At 45.0% G+C, this 23,920-nt stretch overlaps 1 protein-coding gene across 1 annotated transcript in view; it reads left to right on the forward strand.

The window, feature by feature from the left end:
• Window positions 1-23,920, forward strand: part of LARS2 (leucyl-tRNA synthetase 2, mitochondrial) — a 268,511-nt gene that overhangs the window by 203,397 nt on the left and 41,194 nt on the right. The window contains exons 15-17 of the mRNA XM_040353150.1: window positions 7,270-7,373; window positions 16,601-16,783; window positions 22,913-23,082. Coding sequence (XP_040209084.1) covers window positions 7,270-7,373; window positions 16,601-16,783; window positions 22,913-23,082 — 457 coding nt within the window. The remainder of the gene's footprint in view (window positions 1-7,269; window positions 7,374-16,600; window positions 16,784-22,912; window positions 23,083-23,920) is intronic.

The following is a 23,920-nucleotide window of genomic DNA, read 5'->3' on the forward strand; positions in this document are numbered from 1 at the left end:
CCCAGCACTGCCACTCATCCCATTCCTCCTCCACCAAGGAGTAAGAGAAGGAATTAAAATAGAGAATACATGGAAGGGAGAGGAAAAGGTGAAGAAAGAAAAAGGAGAGAAAGAATAAGAGAAAAAACAGACGGCTAGAGAGAGGGATGGGGGGGGGACGACAAATTAGGATAGCGAGAGATAAAAGGGGGAAAAAGAGGAGAACAAAGAGAGTGGTACATCCTAAAATGTACCATATGAGGTTTTAATACTGTACGAGTGGAGGGGATACAGGGAGCGCTAAATTTCAGTGGGTTAGGAGCGCAAATTACTTGTCTTGCCTTGGGTGCTGACAACCCACGCTATGAAAATAATTTTACTGTTAGGGGTCCCCACAACTTGGGAAATTTTATCAAGGGGTCACGGCACTAAACGGTTGAGAACCACTGCCCTAGAGAATAAAATGGCGGTCATTGCAATACTTTTTGTCACACCGTATTTGCGCAGCGGTCTAACAAGCGATTTTTTTTTTTTTTTTAAATCTTTTTTTAATTAAAAAATAAGACAACAGTAAAGTTAGCCCAATTGTTTTATATATTGTGAAAGATAATGTTACGCCGAGTAAAATTATACCCAACATCTCACGCTTCAAAATTGCGCCCGCTCGTGGAATGGCGTCAAACTTTTACCCTCAAAAATCTCCATAGGCGATATTTAAAAAATTCTATAGGTTGCATCTTTTGAGCTACAGAGGAGGTCTAGGGCTAGAATTATTGCTCTCGCTCTAACGATCGTGGTGATACCTCACTTGTGTGGTTTGAACACCGTTTTCATATGCTGGCGCTACTCACGTATGCATTCGCTTCTGTGCGTGAGCTCGTCGGGACGGGGCCCTCTCCCGCCGCCGATAACGGTGATCTCGCAGCGAATCTGCCACGGAGACCACCGTTATCGTTTACAGGACCGCTCACAGTAAAGATAGATATCTCGGTTGTGGCAGCAGCTGCTGCCGTTACCAAGATATCCATCTTTAAAGTACCGACGTATATGTACATGAGCGGGTCCTTAAAGCGGGAGTTCACCCAATGATGTTTTTTTTTTTTTTCTTTTCCCCTTAGATGGATGCTCGTTTTGTCTAGGGGAATCGGCTAGTTGTTTTAAAATATGAGCCGTACTTACCGTTTTCGAGATGCATCTTCTCCGTCGCTTCCGGGTATGGGTCTTCGGGAGCGGGCGTTCCTTCTTGATTGACAATCTTACGAGAGGCTTCCGACGGTCGCATCCATCGCGTCACTAGTAGCCGAAAGAAGCCGAACGTCGGTGCGGCTCTATACTGCGCCTGCGCACCAACGTTCGGCTTCTTTCGGAAAATCGTGACGCGATGGATGCGACCGTCGGAAGCCTCTCGGAAGACTGTCAATCAAAATAGGAACGTCCAGTCCCGCAGCCCATACCCGGAAGCGGCGGAGAAGATGCATCTCGTAAACGGGTAAGTACAGGTCATATTTTAAAACAACTCCCCTAGACAAAACGAGCATCCATCTAAGGGGAAAAAGTGTTATGTTCGGGTGAACCCCCGCTTTAAAGCGGTTCTCCACCCTAAAGTGGAGTCCCGCTGTTCGGAACCCTCCCCCCCTCCGGTGTCACATTTGACACCTTTCAGGGAGGAGGGGGGTGCAGATACCTGTCTAAAGACAGGTATTTGCACCCACTTCCGGCCACACGCTACGGGCAAAAGACGGGTTTTTCTGACTTCCCGTCTGTCGCCCGTTGTGTGCTGGGAACACTCGGCTCCCAGCACACAGCGTGTGAGCCAATCGGTGGGCGCAGCGCGACTCGCGCATGCGCCGTAGGGAACCGGGTAGTGAAGCCGGAGCGCTTCACTTCCTGGTTCCCTCACTGAGGATGGCGGGGGGAGCAGCAGAGAGACGAGCGATCGCTCGTCTTCTGCTGCGATCGGCGCGGGACTCCAGGACAGGTAAGTGTCCTAATATTAAAAGTCAGCAGCTGCAGTATTTGTACCTGCTGGCTTTTAATATTTTTTTCCCATGGCACAACCGCTTTAAGTGCTTAAACTGCACCAGAATACCGATCATTTTTGTGGTTGCTTTGAGCAACCATTTTTTTTATTATTAATATAGTGTTCAGAATGCAGACGGCAAGTTGCCTGAGCAGCACCTGAAAGAGACTAGCGCTGATGGTATGTAGCACAGTCTACTACAGTACATTTCGGCATCCTCATCAGTCCTCTGGATGTGAAAAATCCTATGTGAGGGCCGTGTTATCCCACACAGAGATGCACAGATGTTCATGCATCCATGTTCAGGCAAGCCTATTCATGTCAATGCAACAGACCCAAAGACACAGCCGCTGCTCCCAATTTGACAGCCAGGGAGCTGATGCAGACAGTGTTTGTCCGGGACTGTGCACCAGCACGGCTGTCAAATTGGGTCTTTGCAATCACTGCATCCCAACTGCACACCTCCCAACTTTTTGAGATGGGAATGAAACACACTTATCAGCAAAAGTATGCAGGCATAGGACACACCGCTTGCCACACCCCCTTAAAGGAGAATTGTACCAAAAACAAGATTAAACCCACAAGTGCTTTTTTTACCACTACTATTTCTTTGTATTGGCTTTTGGAATTTACAAATGCAGCAATTTGAAATCAGATGAAAGTTTAGCTTTTTGATAGATAAAAAGTGCATTTTATATACATCTATATATATCTGACCAAAATGAGGGACAAATGAGGAGGAACGAGGGACATTGCTCCAAATCAGGGACAGTCCCTCGAAATCAGGGACAGTTGGGAGCCATAGAACTGACATGAATAGGGCTGTCCAGACAGCACTGCATGGAACACTTGTGTATTCTCGTTTGGACCAACACAGCTCTTACATGGGTGTATGCTCATGTAAATGAGGCCTTATGCCCTGTACACACAATCGGAATTTCCGATGGCCTAAAATCCGATGGAATTTTCCGTCGGAATTCCGTTCAAGCTGTCTTGCCTACACACTGTCAGACCAAATTCCGACCATCCAAAACGCGGAGACGTAAAACACTACAAAAAGCCGAGAAAAATGCAGTTCAATGCTTCAGAGCATGCGTCGACTTGATTCTGAGCATGCGTGGGTTTTTTCTCCATCGGAGTTCCAATCCACACAGACGATAGGAATTTCCAATCAGAATTCTTTTGTATTGGAAAAAAATAAAACATGTTCTATTTCTGAACTCCAACGAAAAAAGTCTGATGGGGCCCACACATGGTCGGAATATTCGATGAAAAAAATCTGTCTGATTTTTTTCATCTGAGATTTCGATCGTGTGTACAGGGCATTAGATGTAACCAAACTGGACCAAAGTAAATTTAAAGCGGTTCTCCACCCTAAAGTGGAACTCACACTGATCGGAACCCTCCCCCCTCCGGTGTCACATTTGACACCTTTCAGGGGGGAGGGGGGTGCAGATACCTGTCTAAAGACAGGTATTTGCACCCACTTCCGGCCACACGCTACGGGCAAAAGACGGGCATTCCGTCACATCCCGTCTGTCGCCCGTTGTGTGCTGGGAACACTCGGCTCCCAGCACACAGCGTGTGAGCCAATCGGCGGGCGCAGCGCGACTCGCGCATGCGCCGTAGGGAACCGGGCAGTGAAGCCGCAGCGCTTCACTTCCTGGTTCCCTCAGCGTGGATGGCGGGGGGAGCAGCAGAGTGACGAGCGATCGCTCGTGCTCTGCTGCGATCGGCGCTGGACTCCAGGACAGGTAAGTGTCCTAATATTAAAAGTCAGCAGCTGCAGTATTTGTAGCTGCTGGCTTTTAATATTTTGTTCCCATGGCACATCCGCTTTAAAGAAAAAAGGAATACCTGGAGTTCAGCTTAAATACAACCACGTGCTGCCTAGGGCAATTTGGAAATTTTTCACATACAGTGCTGTGCAAAAGTTTTAGGTAGGTGTAAAGAAATGCTGTAAGGTAAGAATGCTTTCAAAAATATACAGCTGTGGCCAAAAGTTTTGAGAGTGACACAAATATTAATTTTCGGCTTCAGCATTTTGAGATCTTTTTGTCAGATGTTACTTTGGTATACTGAAGTATAATCTCAAGCATTCCATAAGTGTCAAAGGCTTTTACTGACAATTACATTACGTTTATGCAAAGAGTCAATATCTGCAGTGTTGAGCCTTCTTTTTCAAGACCTCTGCAATGTGCCCTGGCATGCTGTCAATCAAGTTCAAGACCACATACTGACTGTGAAGCCTCGTACACACGATAAGTTAACCAGAGGACACCGGTCTGAGGGACCATTGTCATAGGTTAACCGATGAAGCCGACTGATGGTCCGTCACGCCTACACACCATCGGTTAAATAACGGATCGTGTCAGAACGCGGTGACGTAAAAAACACAATGACGTGCTGAAAAAAACGAAGTTCAATAAAGGGGAAGTTCCATGCGGATGACGCCACCCTTTGGGCTGCTTTTGCTGATTTCGTGTTAGTAAAAGACGATTCACGCTTTTCTGTCTGTTACAGCGTGATGAATGTGCTTACTTCATTACGAACGGTAGTTTTACCAGAACGAGCGCTCCCGTCTCATAACTTGCTTCTGAGCATGCGCGGGTTTTTCACGTCGTTAAAGCCCACACACGATAATTTTTTACAACCCGAAAAACGACAACGTTTAAAACGTCGTGAAAAAATAGAGCATGTTCAAAATTTGCTCTGAAAAATGCTCTGAAGCCCACACACGATCGTTTTAAATGACATTTTTAAAAAACGTTGTTTTTTACAACCCGAAAAATGATCGTGTGTACGCGGCATAAGGCCCCTTTCACAGCGAGGCGCTTCTAAACTGCCAGTAAAACACTGAGTGTTTTTGTAGCGCTTTTGAGGCACTTTTGAAAAGCTTTTCATGCGCTTATGAGGTGCTTTAATGGAGAGGGGTATTTTTTAAGGCGCACCAAACATGCTCCAAAGATGCTGCTTGCAGGAGTTTTTTCACTGCCCCACCATCGCACCGCCCCAGTGTGAAAGCATTTATTGATTTTAATGGAAATAGGTTTTCGTGAGCTTTTCAGGCGCATTTATTTGCGTGAAAGCGCCTGTAACGCACCTCATTGTGAAAGGGGCCTAAAGCTTCCAGTCTGTTATTCTAACTCAATCAGCATTACAGAGTGATTTCCAGCCTTGTCCTCGTCAACACTGACTCCCATGTTAACGAGAGAATCATTGACATGATATCAGCTGGTCCTTTTGTGGCAGGGCTGAAATGCAGTGAAAATATTTTTGGGGGGGATTAAAGCGGAGGTTCACCCATAGAGAACACATTTTCCCCTTAGATGGATGCTCGTTTTGTCTAGGGGAATCGGCTAGTTGTTTTAAAATATGAGCTGTACTTACCGTTTACGAGATGCATCTTCTCCGCCGCTTCCGGGTATGGGCTGTGGGACTGGGCGTTCCTTCTTGATTGACAGTCTTCCGAGAGGCTTCCGACGGTCGCATCCATCGCGTCACGATTTTCCGAAAGAAGCCAAAAGTCGGTGCGTAGGCGCAGTATAGAGCCGCACCGACGTTCGGCTTCTTTCGGCTACGAGTGACGCGATGGATGCGACCGTCGGAAGCCTCTCGGAAGACTGTCAATCAAGAAGGAACGCCCGCTCCCGAAGACCCATACCCGGAAGCGACGGAGAAGATGCATCTCGTAAACGGTAAGTACAGCTCATATTTTAAAACAACTAGCCGATTCCCCTAGACAAAACGAGCACCCATCTAGGGGGAAAAGAGAAAAAAAAAACCTAATTGGGTGAACTCCCGCTTTAAGTTATCTGCTTCAGCCCCGGAAGATTTTACAGCCTTCCTGACCAGAGCTCTTTTTGCAATTCGCCACTGCGTCACTTTAACTGCCAATTGCGTGGTTGTTCGATGCTGTACCTAAACAAAATTTGCGTCCTTTTTTTTCCCCACAAATAGATTTTTGTTTTGGTGGTAATTGATCCATTCTGATCTGTACTAATCATACTCCCTGTACAGCCACATTGGAATGTTGTGTGTTTGTGTGTGTGTGTGTGTATGTATGTATGTATATGTATATATAAAAATATTTATATTGTATATTGTCTCATTTTGTTGTGATGCTCCTTTGTCTTTCCCTGCCAGGGAATATTTGGCCCGTGTGTACGGCCCTTTACTGAGCTGACCAGATGCAAACAGGTCTGTTTGAACCTAAGGCCTCGTACACACGACAGAGTTTCTCGGCAGAATTCAGCGAGAAACTCGGTCAGAGCTGGATTCTGCCGAGAAACTCTGTCGTGTGTACACTTTTGGCCCGATGGAGCCGCCGAGGAACTCGTCGAGAAAATAGAGAACATGTTCTCTATTTTCTCGTTGTTCTATGGGAGAAGGCGGCCCGCCGAGCTCCTCGGCGGCTTCATCCCTGAACTCGACGAGGAACTCGACGTGTTTGGCACGTCGAGTTCCTCTGTCGTGTGTACGAGGCCTCAGCCTTACATCCTTGGCAGGAAAAGAGTTAAAAGATAATTATGGGAATCAAAAAAAAAATTGTACTTACCTAGATTGCTGCAGCACAGATCCCAGCTGCAGCTGTCCCCCACTGCCTCTAAGACCAATAACTTAGCGATCGAATGTCGCTGATCGCTCAGCTCTCAGTCTTCAGCCTGCAGTGAGCTGGTAACTGTCAGTCTCTGGCTCTCTGCTGTTCCAGCGCTGCCTGGAGCACTGGACCTTGGAGGAGGTAGGAACAGCTGGCTCAGGCTCTCAGTGGCTCACAGAGAGGCTAAGTCAGCTTCCGGTCTAAACTTTTGGGTGGATCCTGACCATATGGTCAGGATCTTTTTAGAGCCTGGACCAGTTCTCTGACATCAGCCAACAGCAAGCTGGGTCACAGGATTGCAGAAAGAACTGACCCACAGGAGAAGTATAGCCAAAAATACCCCCCATTCCAGCGTATTTAATATTCTTTAGTCTATCTTGTCCTTACAGGTTGAGTTTCTTGGGACAGATTTTTCATTTGCTAACAAAATCGAATAAATGTTATACTGTGCTGTATCAATTCACAGCACACACAATAAATGATATACACATTTTCATGTACAAGGTTTGAAGTTTAAAAACAAAACATACAGGTCAGGGTAAAGTGAATTGTGTAGCATTCATCTTATGTAACTCATTGAAATATATGAGAGCTCTGCTTGCGTTTAGCCTTAGTAACTGAGCACCTCTATACGGTATTGATTTCTTAATGTTCCTATTTCTTGTTACAGGGAACCCTTCAAGAAACTCTTGGTACAAGGCCTCATCAAAGGACAAACATTTACAGTCGCATCCTCAGGAAGATATTTGAAGAGAAATGAAGTTGATCTCAGTGGTAATTGTCTGACTAAAAATGAGACATGACATAATTCACTTATGTGGAGGCAGCAGATTGTCTTCATAAAGGTCATGGAGCTCTCCTAATTTTCGGCTTTGCTTTCAATAAACCCTGCCTATTCATTTATTTTTCTGTTTTGAGGATAAAGAAAAGGTATAATGCTCCCTGGGGTTAGTAAAGGGGGAAACCAGTACTGCTGACTATGTTTTAGGCCTCTGGGTCATCATCAGCAGGCAACTTGTACAGAAGGTGACCTATATGGATGACTTAAAACCTGCCTAGAACATCGGTGGCTTTTGTAAGAGACTTCTGTGCAAGGGTCTGCACCACCTCTGTCCATGCCTTTCTGCCTGTTTTCTCAGCACTTGCTAACTTTATGACCAGTTCTCACCTGCGCTATAGCGGAAAGACCGCTACAGTGCAGGCTTACGTTGCTAGTAAAGGGGGTCCATGGACTTCCTCCCGTGATCGCGCTACCCGCACACCCCCTGCAGCTGATCAAAGATTGTGGTAAAGGGCCAATCACAGCTGCCCTTTACCAAGTGATCGACTGTGTCCAATGAATGAATGTAAACACAAGCCGGTTATCAGCATTCTTACAGTGTGAGGAGCGGAGAGCCGATAACTGGCTTGTGTGAAAGGGACATCGACACTGATTATCGGTGTCCTGATTATCAGTGCAGTCCCAACATTGCCCACTTGTGCTGCCAATCAGTGCCCACTTGTGCTGCCAATCGATGCCTTCTCATCAGTGTCACCTATCAGTGCTGCCTATTGGTACCCATCAGTGCAGCCTATCAGTGCCCACCAGTACTGCCTCATCAATGCCCATCAGTGCAGCCTCATCAACGCACATCAGTGAAGGATTAAATTTACCTGTTTGCAAAATTTTATAACAAGCTTTGAAAAACATTTAGGCCCGGATTCACAAAGCACTTACGCCGACGTATCTCGAGATACGCAGCGTAAGTGTAAATATGCGCCGTCGTATCTATGCGCCGGACTCTGAAACCAAGATACGCCTGAAAATAGGCTTCATCCGACCGACGTAACTTTCCTACGCCGGCGTATTGTGGGCGCATATTTACGCTGGATGTATTTGGCGCTCCCATTGATTTCCTATTCACATATGCTAATGAGGGAGATACGTCGATTCACGAACCTACTTGCGCCCGGCGCATAATATACGTGGTTTGCGTAAGTCCGGCGTGAAGTTATTCCCCATATAGGAGGCGCAACCCATGCAAAGGTATGGACCAGGGAACACAGCCGTCGTATTTTACATCGTTTACGTAGTACGTGAATAGGGCTGGGCGTAGGTTACGTTCACGTCATAGGCAGTGATCCGTCGTATCTTAGGGAGTAGTTCCGACGTGATTCTGAGCATGCACACTGGGATACGTCCACGGGACGGCGCATGCGCCATTCGTTTTAAGTACTTGTATGGCACTCAGCCCACCATTTGCATGGGGTCATGCCTCATTAGCATGGCTCACGCCCACTTCCACCTACGACGGCTTACGCAGAGGGAACCCAGCGCAGTTTGGGAGGCAAGTGCTTCGTGAATTCTGTGCTTGCCTCTCTGCGCTACGTCGGCGTAGCGTATATTAGATACGCTACGCCGGCATAAATATGCGCCAATGTATGTGAATCCAGGCCTTATTTTTTTCAAAATTATTGGACTTTTTTGTTTATCAAAAAATAAAAAATCCAGTGGTGATTAAATACCACTAAAAGAAAGCTCTGTTTGTGTTAAACAAGTGATAACACTTTCATATGGGTGACCAAGCAATTATTCAAAATGTGACAGCGCTGAAAGCTGAAAATTGGCCTGGGCAGGAAGGTGGTAAAAGTGCCCCGCACACAAGTGGTTAAAGAGCATCTGTGTTTGTTCTTGTACAGCATTAATCTGTGTGTATAGTTATAGTCAAGCACACCATCAGTTAAACCTCAAGGACAGTGACTATTTTACTGTATCTATGCTATGCTTCTGTCTGTTTGTCATAACGTAACCATAGCAGAACTTGTAATGTTTGTTAAAAAGAGAATTAAAGAGTGATTTTCTGGCAGTTTACCACAAAAGTCATCTGTGTTTCTGGTGTGCCGTCCATTACTGGCAGCACAAAGCTTGGTAATGTTTAAGATGTTTAGCTTCAAATAGTTATCTTTATTTTATTTTTGTTGCTCAGGTGTCTGCTTTCAGTCCATAACCCTTTTTTTTAGTGCTGGAATGTATTTAGTTTTTGTGAGCTTTGCAGCTCTTTACTGATTGGTTTGAATCCTGCACCAATATATTGCCCAGGTACAAGTTAGTATCTTAAAACAGAACTTTACCCATTACAACTTGATAAAAAATAAAGTTCTTTAGCAAGGAACATATATTCTATGTTAATAATTCTGCTGACAAAATTACTATGTGCTGGAAATTGCCTCCAGTATTGCTCCTGTAGCTTCTTGCTGGAGGCCGCCATTTTGCTAAAGCCCAGAGCCAATGAAAAGCAGTAAATCACAAAGTAGAGCTAAACCCATCAATTTAACAATTTCACAAAACAGTTACATTCCTGGAATGCCAGGATTGATAACTTTCACATTTGATTGTGTCCTCAAGCAAACTGTCAAACCATCAAATGGCTGGCGTCATAACTGATCACATGTTCAGCTCCATGGCAGATCAGATAGAAGCAGCTTCCTTCACAGTAAAGGATTGGAGGATTTAATTCCACTTTAAGGCTGGGTTCACACTACTACACTACTTTCATCCTACTTTGCTCTGCTACATTGGTCCTACATTTATCCTACATTGGTCCTACATCCATCCTACTTTCATGAACAGGATACTACTTTGGTCCGACTTCAATGATATTCAATGGGCTGAAGTAGGATCAATGTAGGACCAAAAGTAGTACAGGGAGCATTTTCAAAGTCGGACAGACTTGTGTCGGATCCAGTTAAGACAGGTCTCATAGGGGAACATTGATTTTCACACGTCATGCGACATGAACTCCCAATGTAGGAGCGTTTGTAGGACAAGTGTGAACCCAGCCTTAGGCTGTCAACAGATTGGCCTCTACATTTTCAGCAGTGCCTTTAAAAATAGAGAGCAACTGAGCATGTGCAGAGCAGGGTGAGACACTGTTTAACTGGATTTTACACAGTATAAAGTAGACACTCATTTTTGTTTTATATGGCAATACCTGCAAAAGAGGCCAGCCTGAGGTGATTTAGCAGGACTTCATTTTCTGACTAAAGTTCCACTTTAACTACCTGCTATATAGACAAATGACGGTGCGTGGGATGCGCAGTTGTTCTGGGATGACATCGCCCCAGTCTCATGCGCCGCGACCCCTGATCTCAGTAAAGATCCTCTTTACCCATGTGATCAGCGGATTACATGTAAACCATGAAATGCCATTTATTGACTCCTTGCCACATCTCCTCATAGTGGGTACCTGTACAGATAATCAGAGCACTGGTATTCATTTCCCTGATGATCAGTGCAGCCCCAACAGTGCCCAGCAGTGACGCCAATCTGTGTTCATCAGTGGCACCAATCTGTGCCCATCAGTGATGCAAGTCAGTGCTGCCTTTTAGTGGACATCAGTGCCGCCTATCCAAAAAATGCTGCTTTTACAGGCGTTTAATTCTTTTCATCCTCTTCACACACCTATATGGCAATGCATTTAGAGGCTGAAAAAACATCGTTTGCATGTTTAGGTGACAAATACTTGGGCAGAAAAAAAATGCTTGAGTGTCTGTTCCTTCCAATGGGCAGAATAAATGAATATCCTGGCCAGTGGAAGGAATAAATGCCTAAACACTTGATGCATCTAAACACGTTTGCAAAACTTAGCTTAACCGGGACGAGGGCGCGGCTATTCGTTTCTAGCCACCCCCTCGCGATCGCTCGCCGGAGCTGAAGAACGGGGAGAGCCGTATGTAAACACGGCTTCCCCGTGCTTCACTGTGGCGGCTGCATCGATCGAGTCATCCCTTTTATAGGGAGACTCGATCGATGACGTCAGACCTACAGCCACACCCCCCTACACACACACTAGGTGAACCCTAACTCCTTCAGCGCCCCCTGTGGTTAACTCCCAAACTGCAACTGTAATTTTCACAATAAACAATGCAATTTAAATGCATTTTTTGCTGTGAAAATGACAATGGTCCCAAAAATGTGTCAAAATTGTCCGAAGTGTCCGCCATTATGTCGCAGTCACGAAAAAAATCGATGATCGCCGCCATTAGTAGTAAAAAAAAAACTATCCCCTATTTTGTAAACGCTATAAATTTTGCGCAAACCAATCGATAAACGCTTATTGCGATTTTTTTTAACCAAAAATAGGTAAAAGAATACGTATCGGCCTAAACTGAGGGTAAAAGAAATGTTATATATGTTTTTGGGGGATATTTATTATAGCAAAAAGTAAAAAATATTGCATTTTTTTCAAAATTGTCGCTCTATTTTTTTTTATAACGCAAAAAATAAAAAACGCAGAGTTGATCAAATACCACCAAAAGAAAGCTCTATTTGTCGGAAAAAAAGGACGTCAATTTTGTTTGGGAGCCACGTCACACGACCGTGCAATTGTCTGTTAAAGCAACGCAGTGCCGAATCGCAAAACCTGGCCTGGGCATTTAGCTGCCTAAAGGTCCAGGGGTTAAGTGGTTAAGGCACGTTTTATCCAAATATTTATTTCTCCCCTGGAACAAAAGCGTCTAGGCGGTGAAAAAAAGGTCTTGTGTGTATGAGGCCTTAGTGCCGGTTCATACTGGAACATGGTACTGGAAACCCATGTTCAATGCGCTTTTCCCACATCATGTTTAAAACTCGTTATGTCTGCGATCTGCAGTAGGTATCAGTGTAAATTTAACGACACCCAAAACACAGATAGCAAACACTGTGTTTGCCTTCACCAGATCACATGGTGCCAAAGTACCATGCGATTCAGTTGCAGTGCATTTTTAAAAGTAGTGCATGCACTACTTTTGGTACGATGTGCTGCAATCAAATCACAAGGAAATACGAGTTGAGTTGTGTTCCTGCACAAAACCTGGTGTGAATTAGCCTTTAACCACTTTATTACCGCCCGCCGTCAATTGACGGCGGCACGATAATGCTGTAGTTCTAGGAGGACGTCATTGCCGAGCCAATAGGGGGCACGAGTGCACCCGCCGCGTTACTGGGAACCCGATGCGCATGCCCGGCGGCCGCGATGTTCTGCTGTGCACCCGCGATTGCCCAGTAACTGAGCAGGACCGTGGATCCACGACCTGTCAGGGAGAGGAGACCGATGCTGTGTCCCGTGTACATAGGGACACAGATCGTCACCTCCCCCAGTCAGTCCCCCCCTACAGTTAGAATCACTCCCTAGGGTACACATTTAACCCCTAGATCGCCCCCTAGTGGTTAATCCCTTCCCTGCCAGTCACATTTACACAGTAATCAGGGCATATTTATAGCACTGTTAAAAATCACTGATCACCGCCATTACTAGTAAAAAAAAAAATGCTATAAATCTATCCCCTATTTTGTAGCCGCTATAACTTTTGCGCAAACAACTGGCTAGGAAGGGGCTAAACATCTAGTGAAATCAAAGGGTTAAATGTTTGCCTAGATAGTGATTTTGTGTACACAGTGTGCTGTTTTTACGAAGGGTTGTGCTGGATTTTTTTCCCTGTTTTGCAGGGAAACAAAATCCAGCACATCCCCACTGACAGGACGGGGGCTCTGTATTGTTTACATATGCAGAGCTCAGTCCAGTGTGTCTCTTCAGCGATCAGCAGATGCCGGCGGACATCCATTGACCGGTGACTTGTCCTCAATGTTCCACTGTGGGGAAAGTTCCTTCACTGACTGCGCAGGCGCAAACTTCCCGACGGAAATTCCCGAACCTCGCCCGGCATCCAGGCTCATTCTTTAACATCCCCGTGGATTGGAGGATGTTAAAAAAAAGAGCCAGGAGGCCGAGCGAGCGAAGCGAGCCGTCCGAGCGCAGCGAGGACGTGAGGCCGACTGGCCACTTACCTCAAAATCCACGTCGCCCTGGATGCCGGCCGCCGTTCGGGGATTTCCGTCAGCAAGTTTGCACCAGTGCTTGAAGGAACTTTCCCGCATCAGTTCGCGCATGCGCTGGAACTTTCAGGACACCTGTAACCAGCACGGCAGATCACCGGCACCTGCCTGGTCAGCTTCTGCTGTGACTAATAGCAACCGAAGCAGCGCGCCCCCTACCCGGAGGTTCAAAATCACGTATATATAGGTGATTCTGCACAGAATGGCCGCCCTGTAGCATTAAATCTGCTATAGGGCAGTCAGCAAGTGGTCAAGTGCAAAGATGGGGACAGCAAGTGCATAAACTAATGGCAGAGCGATACCTGTGCATACCATTGTTTTTATTTATACAGACTAAAAAAATAAAAAATCAATTAGACAAATTAAAACTGTTAATAGTGGAGTACCAACCTTCATGGCAAGTCGTCTTTTTTTATTTTTCAGTTAAGTGTCTTAGTTAGCTTGCTGAAGCCATCCATATGGGCAAAAACGTTATTTTACTAGTAGATTTCTATGTCTTTGTAGTAGGGGCACGGGTGAGCAAATGATGTGTGGGGATCAGTTTGCAGACTCTGATGCCAAGAATAATAAATAGAGGGCAACCAGATTGATTGCTAACCCAAAGTTGAGTGTGTCCCATGAACTGGCATGCTGTGCGCTCTGTAGAATGGCAGTTGGGCTTCAATGTGGCCTGAATCTTCTGTCCCTCAGAAAAGCGTCATAAGTCCTTGTTGCACAGCTAAGACTGTCATATTCTGCCAATTTTCCAGAGACTGTGTTGGACATTACACTTCTGTGGAGCTGTACTTCACCCATAGCTTGTTCCACTGCATCATCTACATCAGTGGTCATCAACCCTGTCCTGCAGGGCCCACTAACAGGCCAGGTTTTATGTATTACCTTGGGGAGATGCAGTCTAGAATACTGCAATCACTGAGGAGCAAATGATATCACCTGTGATGTATTTCAGTTATCTTGCAAACCTGGCCTGTTAGTGGGCCCTGCAGGACAGGGTTGATGACCACTGATCTACATAGATCTTAAAAGATGGATGGCTTTATAATTACAGCTGCACAAACAGTCTTCCCAAAATGACTGCAAAATGTTCTCTGCAAACAGCAGTCCACCTAGCAGTGAATTTCGAGATGGTGAATACCATTATGGTGGCCCTGGGCAGAATGTGCAGACTAAAACATGAAAGGGTGGGTTTGTTACTGATGCCTGTTACTAGCCTCAAAATTAGTATGGTTGCCTGCAGCAAGTAAAGTGGAGGTGTCATAATAGCAAAATTAGATGGCGCACACCACGTCGATCAATCATATCTGCCGGTAAACTAAAAGAGGCTTCAGCTACAGTCCCCTCATCTTTATTTTGTTTGTTACAGGTACTTATATGGGACTTCACAAACACAGCACTAGCACAGCACTTCACAAATATATTGTACATTCACAACAGCCCCTGCCTTCAAGGAACTTACAATCTAAGGTCACTAACTCACAGTTTTATGTACACACCTTGGCCACATCCCGCTGATGTGTTTCACCCTCATTGGGCTTAGTCTTAGTGGTTGATCTATGTCAGGGGTCCTCAAACTATGGCCCGCAGGCCGGATCCGGCCCGCCAGTGTGATTTACCCAGCCCACGGACTGCCCCTTTAATATCGCAGCAATCCCCCTCCCTCTGCTACGTTTTCATTATACAAGATGAGAAACATGACAGGTCCGGACAAAAGGAGGACCTGCCATGCTTTGCGTCTTGTGTGATTGAGGTAGCAGAGAGACAGAGTGCTGGGATGTTATAGAAGGGGCGGCAGTGTAATATTGAGGGGGATCTGTGATAGGGGGGAGATCTGTGATAGGGGGGAGATCTGTGATGGGGGGGTCTGTGATAGGGGGATCTGTGATGGGGGGGAGATCTGTGATAGGGGGGAGATCTGTGATAGGGGGGAGATCTGTGATAGGGGGGAGATCTGTGATAGGGGGAGATCTGTGATGGGGGGAGATCTGTGATGGGGGGGAGATCTGTGATAGGGGGGGATCTGTGATCGGGGGGAGATCTGTGATGAGGGGCTATGTGAGGAGAGGAGTTTGTGTTGGGTGGGTTTTGTGATGGGTGGACCTGATATGGGGGGAATTTGTGATGGAGAGGAGTCTGTGATGGGGGATCTGTTATAGGGGGGCTTTTGTTATTCTAGGCTTTGTGATGGAGAGGAGTTTGTGTTGGGGGGCTTTATGATGGGGAGGATCTGTTATGGGGGCTTTTTGATGGAGAGGAGTTTGTGGTGAGGGGTCTGTTATTGGGGGCTTTGTGATATAGAGGAGTTTGTGTTAGAGGGCTTTGTGATGTGGGTCAGTTATTGGGGGCTTTGTGATATAGAGGAGTTTGTGTTGGGGGGGGGGGGTCAGTTATTGGGCGCTTTGTGATGGATAAAAGTTTGTGTTGGGGGGCTTTGTGATGGAGGTCTAATATGGGGAATCTTTAATGGGGGGGTGGGGGAAATCCGTGATGAGGGGGGTCTGTGTTGGAGAGGGGTTCTGTGATGAGGGGAGTCTGTGAAATACTAATAAGTTTATGTTGATTAAAATTGTATTGGTTTTTCCTGTTTTTTGCACTTCAAATAAGATGTGTGCAAAGGTTCACATTTTTTTAAACTATAGTCCGGCCCCCCAACAGTCTGAGGGACTGTGAACTGGCCCCCTGTTTAAAAAGTTTGAGGACCCCTGATCTATGTGGTGTGCGTCCCCTAAAGTTGCTGTTATAAGGGGCCACAGGGGACAATGGAAGGATGAACAGGAGGCATTTGAGCAACATTATTTTTTACATGTTGTCGAAGTAAAGTGGAGGTGTCACCCTGGTTATTCGTGTACCTTATTTCTGAGATAAAACAAGCCTTATTATTTGACACTTATATATAGTTATGCCTATTCATCTGAATATCTTTTATACTCTTGAAATGGGCCAAATGATATTCTCAGTGTATTATTGCTAATACTGCTAGATGCATTCATATGCAAATTGCAGTTATCAAAACTGAAATAAAATAAAAAGTCCAATGAAGCATTTCATTCAGTGTAGGTTTAATTAAACACTTCATATCTTAGTCTTGTTTTTATCAATGTGATCCTAAAAGCATTTCAATCCAAACTAATGTATTTTAATGTGTACAAAGGAGCTGAACCGGTTCATGCTGACACTGGAGAGAAGTTGCAAGTAACATGGGAGAAGATGAGCAAATCCAAGCACAATGGAGTGGATCCTGAGGAAATGGTGGAGAAGCATGGCATTGACACCACTCGCCTATATCTCTTATTTGCTGGCCCTCCAGAGCAAGATATATTATGGGATGCTAAGAGTAAGTACCTACTTTAAACACACGGGAGCTGTCTGTAAAACACCCTTACTCAGAAATGTGGGGGCTGCAGCTGGCTTCCCTTTTGAGCATACTATTTGCCCGGCTGTATGGTTTTAATACTTTGAGTCCTTCACCGCGATGACACGTACAACTGCACTGTCATCACAGGTTATGTTTTTTGAGTTGACACGTTTGCACAGCTGTGGAAACACGAGACTAATTGGTGTAAATTATAGCTGTAGTGCTGGTGTTGTCAAGGGTTGCCAACGCTAGAACTATAACAGGATTTTTATGCTGAGCGTAATAAAGAAAACAAAATGCTACATTGCAGAGGGAAAGTGATTATACCAGATATCAAAATTGTGGAGATTTCAGATTTAAAGGAGTTGTCACCTTAATGCATTCTATGCAATAAGGTGAAAAACCTTCTGTGCTGCCCCCCCCTGTTCTTACCTGAACCCGATCATTCCAGCGACAAGCACAAGCCCAGCAGCTCCAGCCGCTGTCTCAGTTCCTCATTGGATAGATTGAAAGCAGCAGAAGCCATTGGCTCTCGCTGCTGTCAATCAAATCTAGTGACATGGGGGCGGGGCCGAGTCCTGCTGTTTGTGTCAATGGATGCGGCAGCAGGACTCGGTAGCGCGCTCACATCGGTGGCCCCATGGAAATCAGCTCTCCGTGGGGGCACTCGCGGAAAAGAAGGAGCCAGGTGCGTAACGTTACTCCTGGGTCTATGAGGCGTACGCAATGTTAAGTATGGACGTCGGGACAGCGTCGAATTTTCCGTCGTGTACGTCGCTTGCGTAAAACTTTCGCAAATAGGGCTTTGCGTAAATTACATTCACGTCAAAAGCATCGACTATTTGCGACGTGATTACGAGCATGCGCACTGGTATACCCCCAAGGACGGCGCATGCGCCGTTCAAAAAAAACGTGGGGTCAAGTAGAGTTAACATAAAACACGCCCACATCTTTGTCATTTGAATTCCGCACCCTTACGCTGACACATTTACGCTACGGCGCCGTAACTTTAGACGCAAGTGCTTTGTGAATACAGCACTTGCCTCTCAAAGTAGCGGCGGAGTAGCGTAACTACGATACGCTACGCCTGCTTAAAATTACGCCGATCTACGTGGATCTGACCCATTATCTTATGTTTTTTACCTTTAAAAGAATAAGATGAATTTAGTTTCCAGTTCAGCACAACAATATCAGGGATTGTTAACAATATTCATTAAACTTTGTAATGGATGTATGAACTAATTACAGCTTTCTGCTCACATTGTGCTGACCAGAGGTCTGTATTTTTGAGCAGATTAAAGTATTTAATGTAAATGGAAAAAGGAAATAAAATTGTGTGGCAGACCTGCTCAGATTTTATGATTACATACTGTGTGGGGCTTTATAACTACCAGACATCTGTTCCGAGCCTGAAATATTCATGACCTGATCTCAAAGTTTATGGTTATGGAAACACACAATCTCCCTTCGTTCCACAATTCAAAAGCATCCATCTGATGAATCCCTGATTAGCGGTGGTTGTTTTTAGCTGTTCCGAACTCTCAAGGGAGAGCTTTCATTCTTGGTGATTTTGACAGATGTTGCCTGTTCCAAAAGCACATGATATTTAGACCTGAAGAAAGTCTATCCTTTTAAGATCAGGTTTGTCAATAAAACTGTAGGCTGCCACATTCTACACTTTTCATGCTGTAATTAACCACTTGACCTCCGGAAGATTTACCACCCTCCATGACCAGGCCATTTTTTGCGATACGGCACTGCGTTACTTTAACTGACAATTGCGCGGACATGTAACACTGCACACAAAAAAAAATGACATTTTTCCCCCCACAAATAGACCTTTCTTTTGGAGGTATTTGATCATCACTGCGTTTTTTTATTTTGTTGCGCTATAAACAAAAAATAACATTTTGAAAAACATATCCGATAAAAAAACATTTAAGAAATCTAATTTCTTCATAAATGTAGGCCAATATGTATTATGCTACATGTTTTTGGTATAAAAAAAAAAAATAATCAAAATAAGTGATTGGTTTACACAAACTTTATAGCCTCTATAAATTGTGGTATATATTTATGGAGTTTTTATTTTTCTATACTAGTAATGTGGGTGATCAGCGACTTCTAGCAGGACTGCGATATTGCAGCGGACAATCGGACACTAGCTGACACTTATACAGTGATCAGTGCTAAAAAAATATGCACTGACACTGTACTAATTATACTGGCTGTAAAGAGGTTAAACATCTAGAGCGATCAAAGGGTTAACAGTGTACCTAGACAGTGTATTTGTGTACTATGTGTGCTGCTTTTACTAGGGGAAGAGATGGATTTTAGTCCCTGCGTTTTATGTCTCTGCCTGACGGATGGGCTTCTGTGAATAATCCTAACAGAAGCGGCCCGCCGGCAGTGTGTGCACGCCCCCTGCATGCAGAAGTGCAGGATCACGTATATATAAGTGATCCGGCATAGTAAAATTGCTATAGGGGCAGTCAGCAAGTGGTTAAAGTGGTCCTTTACTTAAAAGTAAAGCACCAGTCATACTCCTCGAACATCCCCCCCCCCCCCCGCCATCCTCCAACTAATTTTGTTTTGTTGCCCACCGGCAACCTCCTGAGACATGTCATACATCAAAGGCTGCAAAACCAGTTTAGTGGCGCTGCTCTGCCTCACGCATGTGCAGTGGAGAGACAGTAAAATTCCTCTTCAACCACTTGCAGTCTGGCTGTTGTACATAAACAGCCAGATGGCTCACTCCTGAGGATATTTTAAAATGTCCTCTCACTCCTGGATGCACAGAGATAAAGTGTTATGCCGCGTATACATGGTCCGACTTCTTTGACCGGGCAAAACTCTGTTGGAATTTCCCATCAGACTTTTTCCATCGAAAATTCCGACTGTGTGCATTACTGATCACTGACTGACTAGTACAGTGTCAAAACATCAGTATAAGCTGGCAGCAGTGTTCCTAATCCCCACCACACTAGTCCCAATGTCACCAGACTAGTGAAAGCCAGCAACAGTGTTCCCGATCACCACAACACCAGTCACAGTGTCACCAGATCAGTGTAACCCAGCAACAGTATTACCAATCGCTAAAACACAAGCAGCCAGCAACAGTGTTTCTGATTGCCACCATGCTAGTTACCCACATTTTTGCAGGCAGCAAACGTGTTCCTGATGGTCTCTGCATCAGTCCCAATGTCATCTGGCCAGTGCAGTCAGCAACAGTGTTCCTGATCGCTGCCACACCAGTCGCAGTTTCACCAGACCGGTATAAGCCTGCAACACTGTTTCAGATCACCACCACACCAGGGTAAGCCAGCAACAGTGTTCCTGATTGTTGTCACGCCAGTGTCACCACAACCAGTGCAGCCAGCAACAGTGTCCCTGATCGCTGCTACACCAGTCCCAGTGTCACCAGACCAGTGTAAGCCGGCAACAGTGTTCCTGATCAATGCTACACCCGGTTTCACCAGACCAGTGTAAGTCAGCAATAGTGTTCCTGATGCCACCACAGTCCCAGTGTTGGCATACCAGTGCAGCCAACAACAGAGTTCTTGATCACCACCAGACCAGTGTAAGTCAACAACAGAGTTCCTGATCTCTAGCCACACCAGTCCCAGTGTCACCAGTCCAGTGTAAGTCAGCAACAGTGTTCCTGATCACCGCCACATCATTCTCAGTGTCACCAGTCCAGTGTAAGTCAGCAACAGTGTTCCTGATTGCTGCCACACCAGTGACAGTAGACCAGTGCAGCCAGCAACAATGTTCCTGAACACTAGCCACACAAGTGCCAGTGTCACCAGAGCCAGTGCAGCTATCAACAGTGTTCCTGATCACCACTACATTGTCACCAGAAACAGTGCAGCCAGCAATAGTGTTGCTGATTACCGCTACACCAGTGTAGTGTTACCTCTGCCTGCCGCCTCTAATGACCCTGGTCTGTTTGTTGACCAGGTTTCTTCCTGTTGCTTGGATCAATCCTTTGCACGTTGACCAAGTATTTGCCTGCTGCCTGAACTAACCCATCTGCACATCTCACTGACTATGTTTCTGCAAGACAATAATCTTATATAATAAGATTATAATAAGCCATCCCCCGTGGACAACTGCACTCCCCGAAGCACAGGAACTCTTTTAAGCAGTACACAGTTTTTTTATAAAGTGTTGGTTGATTTTCATGCTAAGATACAATGTCCGGTAGATAATCAGTCCTAACCTGAAAGTCTAACGTGAGGTATCCCGGAGTGGAATGTGTTTTGGAGTGTACTTGTAATATGCTCATGCTATTTGTGAGAAATAACATGTTAAAATTACAACTGTGTGGAATAAAATAAAATTGTATTAACTTTTTTCATTTTACACAATTTTTTTGGAGGTGTTTGTACTGTCCTGTGGTTTTGGGGGCTCAGGAAATGATAGACAGTCAGAACATCATGCTTAATACATTTCAAATGTATACCATAGTTTGTAGACAAAGAAATATAACAGAATACATTTTGGCCTAAATTTATGAAGGATGATTATTTATGTGCCAAGTTTTATAGCACAAACTAAATGAAACGTTTTTTTTTTCTTTCATTTATATAATAAAAATAAAAAAACAGTTGTGATTAACCACTTCCTGCCCGGCCTATAGCAGATTGATGGCCGGCAAGTGGTTCTGTTATCCTGACTGGGCATCATATGATGTCTAGCAGGATAACATGCAGGTGCGCGCCCACAGGGGCGCACAGCACGGTGATCGTGACACGCTGCATCTCCGATCGTGATAAGGAGCCCCTGTCAGAGGCTTCTTACCACATGATCAGCTGTGACCAATCACAACTGATCATCATGTGAACCAGTAAGTGCCGGCAAAGGGCATTCCTCGGTTCGCCCTGACAGGGCGAGCCGATCGGCGGCTATCCCTGTCAGAAGGGGGGGGGGGGTTTGTGCTGATAATCAGTACATTGATTATCAGCGCAGCCCCATCAGATGTGCCAATCGGTGCCCAGCAGTGCCCCAATAATAAAGTCTGCCAGTGCCCACTAAAGCCAGATTGGGCCAGATTCACGTAGAAATGGGCTATGCTGCGGCGGCGTAACATATCCCATTTACGTTACACCGCCGCAAGTTTGTAGCGTAAGTGCCTGATTCACAAAGCACTTACTTGTAAACTTGCGGTGGCGTAGCATAAATCCGCCCGGCGCAAGCCCGCCTAATTCAAATGGGGCGGGGACCATTTAAATTAGGCGCGTTCCCGCGCCGAACGTACTGCGCATGCTCCGTCCCTAAAATTTCCCGACGTGCATTGCGCTAAATGACGTCGCAAGGACATCATTGGTTTCGCCAATCGGTGCCTAGCAGTAACACTTGTCAGTACCTCATCATCAGTGCTGTCAATCAGTGCCACCTGCCAGTGCCCATCACAGCCGCCTGCCAGTGCCCATCACAGCCACCTGTCAGTGCCCATCAGTGCTGCATATCAGTGCCGCCTATAAGTGCCCATCAATTCTACATACCAGTGGCTCCTCATCAGTGCCAACTCATCAGTGCCACCTCATCAGTGCCCGTCAGTGAGGGGGGAAAACAAAATTTAATGACAGAAACTAAGAAAACATTTTTTTTTAAATGTGGGTATTTTTTAGTTTGTTTAGCAAAAAATAAAAACCCCAGAGGTGATCAAATACCACCAAAAGAAAGCTCTATTTGTGGGAAGAAAATTATAAAAATGTAGTTTGGATACAGTGTTGTATGACCGTGCAATTGTCATTCAAAGTGTGACAGCGCTGAAAGCTGAAAATTGGCCTGGGCAGGAAGGGGCAAAAGTGCTTGGTATTGAAGTGCTTAAATTCCACTGAAAGAAAGCCCTATGACCAAGTGGGTACAGCAATACAGTGTGTATGTATATCTATATACTGTATATGAGTTGCAGTACAGAATTTTCTCCAGAAGGTTGTCTATCTTACTTTTCTAAATCGTTTCCAGTCCCGTTAACTCCCAGGAACAGTGGGAAAGGGCAACAAGCTTTACTATACAATGGTGTGCCAATTAAGGTTTTAAAGTAAATTATAATATAGTTTGTTTTCACTTAATTCTTACTTTTTTTTTTTTTTCATACAGCTGATGCTTTACCTGGGGTACAGAGATGGCAGGCTCGAGTGTGGGCTGTAGCCAGCAAGTTTATTGAAGCCCGAAAGCTTTCAGTTGTTTCTGATCCCAAGCTTCTTAATAGGAATGATATTGCAGAGGCCCAGAAAATTTGGCAAAACAAGAACTGTATAGTTTCTGAGGTAACCAGTTCGCTATGGGCCAAAATGGCTTTCACTTTAGTTCTTGTCACAGATCTTTAAATTACATTAGTAAATTGAACATATGAATACAGTGCAAGCGCCAAGAGGTACCTTTATCCCTTTTCAGGTGTGCCCAAGGACATCTAATGGTGTACCCTATTTGCCGGTGTATAAGACGACCCCCTAATTTTGCAGCTAAAAATTTGGTTTTGGGATATACTTATTAAAGAGACTTTAGATGCAAACTATTCCTGGATGCTTAGCTGTTACCGCTAATAACAAAAGGACATGGCTGCACATGATTGGTAGTGGATAGTGCAGCATGACATATTATAGATCTATGATGTGGTATCCTCCTTATTTGTTTGTATAAAATCTGCCTTGAATAATTGATCTGAAGAAATATTGATCCCCTAAAAGCCTATTTCCTATATCATGTTGCTTCATAAAAATGATGTGTTACCTCTCTCAAAAGTGTGTCATTTAAGGGCTAGAGTCAGCGAAGAGGAGGATTGTCAGTTCTGTCTCCTGTGCCTTGCCTGTTTTTGATATGCTTACTGAGCTGTATTCTCAAAGAAATGTTATTTCTTTTGACACCTTCCCCTTTGGTCTCTAACCTTTCACACCCTCTCTTTTTTCCTTCTCTTCCCCAAGTTATTTCGGTCCTTATTTTTTTCAGTTCTCCTTCAGCGTAAAAGCTATTTCCATATTTGTGCTTTTTACATAGGAGATACACGATTCTGTTCTTTGTTTTGACATAGGCATCATTTTTTTTGTCTAGATGTAAAAAAATTGTAGGAGCAGAAGTAGAACTGTTTGCCTATAGTGATCAGGTTTT

Source organism: Rana temporaria, chromosome 5 (assembly GCF_905171775.1).
Source record: "Rana temporaria chromosome 5, aRanTem1.1, whole genome shotgun sequence".
In the NCBI taxonomy this organism is placed as follows: Eukaryota; Metazoa; Chordata; class Amphibia; order Anura; family Ranidae; genus Rana; species Rana temporaria.